At 36.9% G+C, this 8969-nt stretch overlaps 1 protein-coding gene across 1 annotated transcript; it reads left to right on the forward strand.

Moving 5' to 3' along the window:
• The first annotated feature begins 2220 nt into the window (after positions 1-2220).
• On the forward strand, positions 2221-5711 carry LOC124362170. Its single transcript, XM_046816465.1, has 2 exons — positions 2221-2389; positions 5542-5711. The coding sequence occupies exons 1-2, from the start codon at positions 2236-2238 to the stop codon at positions 5709-5711; spliced, it is 324 nt and encodes a 107-aa protein (XP_046672421.1). The 5' UTR covers positions 2221-2235.
• The last annotated feature ends 3258 nt before the right edge of the window (positions 5712-8969 follow it).

Raw genomic sequence — 8969 nt, forward strand, 5'->3', positions numbered from 1 at the left:
ATAAAAAGTTAATAATCAATTAGCTAGTGCCAAGTTTCCTATTTTAATCATCCAAATAATATTTGTTAAATAGAAGCCTAGTATAAATTGTGTATTATGTAAATTACTGTAAAGCATTTAACTGTGTGTAAAACAATTTTAAGAGTACGTATTAAAATCATATTCACACAGAACAGAAGTAATGGACTGAATATACTGTAATAGTTCCCAAGTGACAACAAGAGATAAGGGAATGGAACGATTAGTAAATTCAGTTCTGCAGGGAATCCTCATTGTGTGTTATCTAACATTTGTATTCCAAACTCAAGAAACAGTCACTTATACAAACAATGAACTTCAGGAATTGTGTAACTTTATAAACAAGACAGATTTCAAGATTAAAAATATTTACCACACTCTTCCTAAAAGAAGAGGGGATAAACTCCTTAGGTATATGAACATTTACAATGAAGCATTTTCCAAACTCACAAAACATGTTGTGATGAATCATTCGATAACTGTAGGAGAATGTCAAAATATTTTAAAACCTGGGGCTTCTCGATGGTTCTATGCACTGTACGATGATGAGCTTCTTAAATACTATTTCAAGTGGACGCCACCCTATACAAAAAACAAAGGAAAGTACGAGGAAATGCTAGACTACAGAGTGGCAGCACTAGGCATGTGGAATCAATTACATGAATTTTTTGGCTTAGAATATTTTGATTTTTACAAAAATATGTTATTTTAGGAGTGATTTATTTTATTTGTCTTGGAAAGTTTAAGACATAACTCACTGACTACTACATCTGATTTGAGAGACCAACATAAACGCCCAGTACCTTGCAATAGATACAGTGGTTAGTTCCTGGCTAATTGAACCACGTTGCAAGTTGAGTGGTGACATTTTTGTGGTAGTTGCTTGTTTTACAGAGTGAAATGAAACACAGACATATTGTTTCTCATTGCGATGGAATCTTGGTCTCTTTTTTATTAGTATTTTGTGATACTGAATCAAATCTGCAAGACTGGGATCAATTTTATAAAAGTCCATAAAATAATGTATAAAACAGATGATAAGCCCATTCACAAGAATTTGATAGCCAAATTTGACTTTAATTTTTTATTTATGAAAAAATATTCTAATTTTGTTTACATTTTAATTATTACAGTAAAGTATTGTTCACAGTATTATAGTACATTCATTATAGGTCAGTAAAATCAATAATAGTTTTGAAACTAAATTTAAGAACTCTAAATTTGTTGTCTACACACAATATATATGCTGTAGATGGAGCTTAATATTGGTTACTGTTAACTTACATTAAAACATAAAACCAATATTTAATACTTTTATTTTTTTTGTGAGGCCTTTCGATAGCGAGGCTATCTTCTTCAGACACATCACAAAAATGTGTCTGAAGATAATGTGTGTGATGAAGTGATGAAGAAATGTGATAAAAAATTATCTTTTGTGATGTGTTTGAAGAAGATAGCCTCGCTATCAAAAGGCCTCACAAAAAAATAAAAGGATTAAATATTGGTTTTATGTTTTAATGTAAGTTACACAATATATATGAATTCATTGTTCGTTGTCATCACGTTGCCAAAATAACAGGGAGTTTTTGCAACATGTTACGGGGATAACTTTTAAATATGGGCGTTAAATAACGCCCATCAGTGACATTGGTTTTTTTTAACATATGCAGTGACCGCATGTACCGGTTAACATAACCTCTCTTTGAATCGGAACACGTCATATCATAGTTCATACATCGGATATATATTTAATGATTACCACATTAGAATCAACATCACATTTGGAACTTCATCATATGGCACCACTAACATTGGGCAATACACTGTAACATATACTTGAACTACCTCAAATGGCACAAAAACTCATTAATTAACACAAGTACCTTATCTACAACAAGTTATCTAATTTAATATAAGCATTTCAAAAAATAATAAAACAAAGAAACCTTGTGTTATTTACAACATCATTCTGAAGAAATTGGAATTGCTTGGAATCAAAGGGACAGCAAATAATTGGTTTGAGAGCTACTTAAAGAGGTCGTACCCAACTAGTAGAGCTCTACCACTCATCAAATGGTATCACGAAGGCAGTCAGATCAAAAGTCCTTCCAGTGCTGAGAGGTGTGCCACAAGGTTTTTCCGTATTAGGACCAGTGATTTTCATTCTCTTTACCAATGATCTACCCCAACACCTAGGGAAACTACTGCACACCTCTAATGTATGCGGACGACACTACCTTATTTCTGACCCAACGTTCAGCAGATGGCCTTGCGGTCTCATCTTATACAGCTCTCAACATGGCCATCCAATATTGCTATGGAAATGACCTTGTAGTAAATCCATCAAAGACTAACCAGATCGCTTTTGGAAATTGAAATGAAATGATTGAAATGATTTATTAGCCCAATAGAACATTACAATGTTATAAGGCTCGTCAAGAAATAATAACACTAAATACTAAATAACAATTTAAAAAAAATACTAAACTACAACACAAGTAACATATAGCTAATACTAGGTGGTATGATTATTTCACATCTTAATTATTTTCTGGTAATTCGGACGAAAATCGTCAAAAGTATAAATTTCAGTTTGAAGCATGTATTCTTTAATAGTTTTTTTTGAAAGCCTTTAATGTAGGAATCTCTCCTCCATGCTAAAGGTAATTTGTTAAAAAAATGCTGACTATTGTAAGAGAAAGATGTTTTAAAATGGGTTGTTCTGTGTATAGGAACAGGTAGAGAATAACTATTACGTGTTGTGTAGTTATGATGGGAGATAAAGGGATTGGACTGTATTCTTTTATATGTTTGAGTTAAAACTTCCATTATGTAAATACTTTCTTACTGTTAAAATTTGAAGATTAAAAAAAATGTCCTCTACATGATTGATTAAATTTCAAATTTCGTAGAATTCGGATTGCTCTCTTTTGAGTTTTGAAAACCTGTTCAATAAATGGTGAACTTCCCCAGGAAACAATTCCATATCTCAACACAGATTCGAAATAGCCAAAATAAATAGTTTTTGCTGTTCTTAAGTCAGTCAAGTCTCTAATTTTACGAATAGCATAACATGCTGAATTTAGTTTCCCATTTTAACTGACTGATGTGATTTTCCCATCTAAGATTGTCATCTAAAGTAACACCAAGAAATTTACAATTTTTTGTAGAAGTAAGTTTACTTTGGTAAAAAGTTATTTCAAGTTGTTCTCTAAAGTTTCTAATAAAGTGAAAATTAAGTATGGATGTTTTTGGAAATATTTAAGGATAGTTTGTTAGCTTTAAGCCAGGTTAAAAATCAAACTAATGTTATCATATAATTTTTGAGATAGTTCAGTTTTATTGTCAGATTTAATCAAACTAGTGGTGTCATCAGCAAAGAGAATTAATTTGTCACATAAATTGAACTGCTTGGGTAAGTCGTTTATAAAAAATTAAAAATAATATTGGACCTAAAACTGACCCTTGGGGGTACGCCTGCCTCCAAATAGCGGGCAGGAGATAGATATTTATGGACAGAACCAGCACTGTTTTGAACTATCTCTACTACCTGGCTGCGATCCCTCAGAAAGCTACTAAACCAATTGAGAGCAACTCCTCTGATGCCATAATACTCCAATTTATTTAACAAAATTTCATGGTCTACACAATCAAAAGCCTTCTGGAGGTCACAGAACAGGCCACAGGTCGACTGTCCCTGGTCCAAGGCAGTTAGCACATAATCAGTTAAACTTATGATAGCATCTGAAGTTGACAAATTAGATTGAAAACCAAATTGATTTTTTATTTATTATTGAGAATGATTTTAAAAAAATTTTCAAGCCGTAATTTTACAATAGTTTCTAATAATTTTGAAAAAACTGAAAGAACTGAAATAGGTCTGTAATTTTCTGCAAGATTTGAATTATTGTTTTTAAATATTGGAGTTACTCTGGCTACCTTGAGACATTCAGGGAAGACTCCGTGAGTCAGGGAGCTATTCACCAAAGAGCAAAGAGGTTTTTGACAGGATGTGGATGTGTTCCTTCAATATCCTTGGAGGTATTCCATCCAGGCCTGGTGACTTACTTGATTTAAATTTACTTATAAACTTCAATTATCTCTTTTTCACAAACAGGATAGAGATAAAATGAACCATTAACAAATGGATTTGGCAAAAAATTTTGTGGATCGTAATGCCTTGAATTCAGCAAGTCAAGTTGGTTTGAGATAATATGAGGTACACTTGTGAAGTGCCTGTTAAATGCTATTGCAACATCCATTGGCTCAGTAATATCTTGTCCATTAACAATTAGATTAATGTTTTTTTACAGAAGCGAATGATTTAGTCTCTGAATTAATGATATTCCAGGTTGTTCTTGGAATATTTTTAGAGGATTGTATTTTATTTACTAGGGGTTCTCTTTTTGCATAAAGGACTATTTTCTTATGATGTTTAAGGTAAGTTTTATATTTCTTTCCAGCTATTTTCTGTGTTTATTGACTTGGCTCTGGCAAACAGCTCCCTTGACAGGACAGCACTTGCCCTAACCACATCAGTTACCCAGGAATATGGACTTGACTTAAGTTTTGTTATTGTTTTTAATGGGAATGCTAATTCATAATATAATATCAGCTTATCAACAAACTTTGAGAAATTTTGCATCAACCGATTCACCAGAAATCACATCAAACCAGTCCTCCTTTTGCAGAAAGTCATGAAACATTCTATGACCCTGCTCAGAAAATATCCTATGTGTAATTATTTTACTATTTTCATTTTTTAGTAATAAATTATTGACATTTATTTCAAAATTTGAGAAAAATTATGATCTGAAAAGCCAGAGTGAAAGGTTAAGACTTGATAGCAGATTCTGAGGTATATTACTAACAATATTATCTAAACAAGATTCAACATTTTGGTAACTCTAGTAGGTTCATTTATAAAATATCTAAAATTATAACATTTTAAAATATTCTTAAAAGCTAAAGACTCTGAGTTATGGTTTAATAAATTAATGTTAAAATCACCTAAGACAACTAAGTACTTTTTCTCTTTCAAAGCTAATTCAAATAACAATTGCAACTTGGAAATGAATATATGAATATCGGAGTCTGGTGTTCTGTAACAACTAACAGTTAAAATATTTAATTTATTAGAATTAGTTGAAATTAACTCTATAGAGGAACATTCAAAAACAAAGTCTTCACTAAATTTTACAAATATCATTACGTTCAATAAATTGTATATGATTTTTTACAAGAAGACAAGAACCTCCCCCGTGTCAAACTAATTCTACAATAAATTGAGGCTACAACGTAATTTTTATCTGAAAATATTTTAAGTTTTTTGCTGACAACCAATGTTCACTTATAGCAATTATATCTACATTTACATCATGACTCAGATACTCCAGCTGTATAACTTTATTTAGGATACTTTGAGCATTTTGGTGTAATAAGGTTAAGGTTTTTATATTATCAATATTTGTTTTTTGTGAATCTATACGGTTCTTACAGGTTAAAGAAGTATTGTTTTGTGAAGGAGAGCATCAGAAGTCCCAACCATTCCAGATGTCAGTATTGAAGATCATTTAAAATTCCTTGGAGTAACAGTGGATACCGAACTAAATTGGATTAATCACGTCGACAATCTTAGTAAAAAACTCAACACTGGTCACTTTGTCATCAAAGCAAATTCTTTCTCTCAGTAGCCTTGAAACAGCAAAAATAACTTACTTTTCCCTTTTTGAGTCTCACCTGCGCTATGGTCTTGCTGCCTGGGGTGGAACTACTGCTTCAAATCTCCAACGGATACTTATCATACAAAAGAAATGTATTAGAACACTGGCGGGACTACAACCTCTGGAGAGCTGTAGAGAGGCATTCAAATCTCTGAGAATTCTCACTGTTATTTCGCTTTACATTCAAGAAGTAATAATGTACGCTGATGGGGAGAATCTTCAAGGACCAAATGATGTACACCACTACAACACCAGAAATGTACACCTCTACAGCCTTCCTGTATATACATCGTCTGAGGCTTTATGAGCGAAAACCATCATATATGGGAATGAAGCTCCACAATCTCCTACCACCTCACCTGCTGTCCAAAAGAGGAAAGGAACTCAAGATAGCACTACATCAATGGCTTCTAGACCGGCCATTCTACTCGCTGGAAGAGTATCTTCAAAAAACCTTTTCCTGATGTTAATGTATTTAATGACACTGTTTATAATCTCAAAGATTGTAAATAAAGATATTCTCATTCTCATTCTCATTCAAATATATCTAGTTTTTATTTGATCAGTAAAAAGAGAGGCAAGAGAAGAAAGCTGAGTAAAACAACATTGAGTGTAATGCATAAAAAAACAGCAGCAAAAAAGGAAAAAACTGTGTATACTTTTAATTTGATACACTGTAATCAATGTAAAACTGACATTCAATATTTGAATTTTCTATATAAATTTATTTGTAAATGTATTACTAACTACTAAATACATAATCAGACACTGGTCTTACTTCTTTATTATTTATGAGCTGTTGATCACTGCTTCTTGCCTTAATCCCCATCATTGCAATCAGTGGCGTAGCGAAGGGGGGGGTCCAGGGGGTCCGGACCCCCCCCCCCCCCCGAAATTTTTAAGACGTATATAAAAAATAAAGCATGGAGCAAGAGAAAAAAAAGAAGAGTTATCATTTACTCTTGTCTACAAACATTAAATTGATTGATTTAATTGATTAAAGTGACCGTTGTTAAAAATATAAATTGTCCTTTCGTTTAAATCATAAAGTATCAAACGATACTTTTGGGCTCGGGCTTTCGGATAGTGTAGTGTAATCACGGTATTGCTATAGAGCGCGGTAACGTTACGTCGCAAAGCAACCTAAATTGTAACAAGGCGAACATTCGACATCAAGCGCTCGTTGTGTAAACAACTACTGGAACAACATAAGTGACATCTTCAAGAAGATGGCGCAGCGTGCCTTTGCAAGCGCCGGGAAGCCAGCTAAGAGGCCTAGCTCTCCACCTGCCAGCTCGGGCGCCTAAGAAGGTCGCTGCTCCAGCAAAGGGGCCTTTTTTAAAGGCCACAACGTCCACCACTTCTACTGTGACATCTGACCAACCTACGGCTTCGGTTTCTACGCCCAGGATACCCTTTGCTGTTCCTGGACAGTGTTCCGAACTGGCCTACCCACGCCAAGAAGTTGGAGGAGTTGGCGCGGGACGGCCTGACGAAAACATTCCACGGTGCTCACTATCGCTTGAAAGTGACCACCGTGGAGGACTTCAGGGCAGTTCAGCGGTACCTATGTTCCAAGAAGCTGCCCTTCTACACTCACAACCTTGGGCGTGAAAGATCGCTTAGGGTTTGTTGATCAGCGGACTGCCCGACACCGATGATGTGGAGCTCTTCGATGTCTTAACTGACGAGGGCTTCGCCGTCGACGAGGTTGCACGACTTCGGACAGCCAGGGACCTACCAGGAGCTGGCTGATCACGCTGACCAGGGACAGTGAGCGAGAGAATCCTGACACTAAGCGGGCTTGCCAAATCTACAACGTGACAAGCCTGCTCCATGTCAGGGTCTCAGTCACTGTCTACAAGAAGCCGGTCGGCCCGCCGCAGTGCTACCGGTGCCAAGGTTTTGGCCACGGCTCCGGCAACTGCGGGAGGCCGAGAAAATGTGTCCGCTGGGGGGGGGGGGGAAATCAATCTGAAGATGAACTGCCCCAAAGTCTCGACGGAGAAGGGTCACTGCTGCAATTGTGGCGGCGATCACAACGCCAACTATCGTGGGTGTCCAGCCTACAAGGAGGCCAGAGCGGCAGCTGTCCAATTAGGCCGCAAGTCCCGGCCTACCAAACCAGCGGTGAGGCGATCAACGGCCCAGCCGCCCAAGCGACCAGCGCGAGATGAGTCACCAGCGGACTCCGTATCGGAGAATGAAGCTGAGGACCACATGCCGCAGAAGAAGAAGCGCCGGAGGAAACCCCAGAACCCAGCCAACCGACTCCTCGCCCGCCGGCATCTGTGGCTGACCTTCCGGTCACACAGAGGCCCAGGGCGACTCCCAGGCAGAAACTAGAGTGGCCACATACACCAGCCCACTCTGCCGCAACAAACGGAGGCGCCAGCAGCTTGATGCAGCATCAGAACCAGCCGCCCCCGCCCAGCGCAGCCTACAAGCTGTCTTGAAATAGCTGCGCAGCTGACCGCCCTCACCCGGCTCTTCAATGAAGCTGTGGCCCTCAGTGGCACACCGACCAACTGATAGACTGCTGCAGGAGCAAATTGTACAGTTGACAGGCAAGTCATTGAGTTCAACTGCTCAGATACTGCCCACAGACCAGGAGGAGCGCCCAGAGGCCCGACCCGACTTGGACTTGGACAGTTTAAATTAGCGACCACTTCGTTCAAATTCGTCTTGGGGACGTAAAATGGCTGCTTAGAATTAAGTCACGACGTTTATTTTAGTGTCATTAAACTGTAGACGTGTATATAATTATCGAAAAAAAAAATAAAAGATCACTTCCGGTCGGAAATACACTTTAAAAGCTCTACTGATAAGAAGTTCCGACTACTTTGGATTTCACTGACTGAGGTTGTTTGTCTTTGCCTACATTTTCCTTAGTATATTCCGATCTGAAGTGATTATTTTTGTTTTTTTTTCTCGATAATTATATATTTATTCGTCGGCGTTGAATTAATACCTAAAATCAATGTCCTAACAAAATTATAAATACCACTTTTACCTCAACCACTGAACCAGTGAAATCCAAAATCGTCAAAACTTGAATCTGTAGAGAGCTTTTCTTCGGTATTTACCGACCGGAAGTGATTTTTTTGTCGATAATTATATAGGTAGTCCGAGTACAGTTTAATGATAACAAAAATCGTCCGTCCTAACTCAATCAAAAAACCACGTTTACCTCTATAACCGAAGTCCGAAGTAGTTGAAGTTATAATC

The sequence above is a fragment of the Homalodisca vitripennis genome, chromosome 1 (assembly GCF_021130785.1).
Source record: "Homalodisca vitripennis isolate AUS2020 chromosome 1, UT_GWSS_2.1, whole genome shotgun sequence".
Lineage (NCBI taxonomy): Eukaryota > Metazoa > Arthropoda > Insecta > Hemiptera > Cicadellidae > Homalodisca > Homalodisca vitripennis.

Excerpts from the sequence above, each read along its gene's own strand:
- LOC124362170 (XM_046816465.1), top strand. The coding sequence starts at position 2,236 with ATGTATGCGGACGACACTACCTTATTTCTGACCCAACGTTCAGCAGAT. Across the intron at positions 2,390-5,541 it reads TAACCAGATCGCTTTTGGAA|GGAGAGCATCAGAAGTCCCA; the intron begins ATTGAAATGAAA and ends TTGTTTTGTGAA.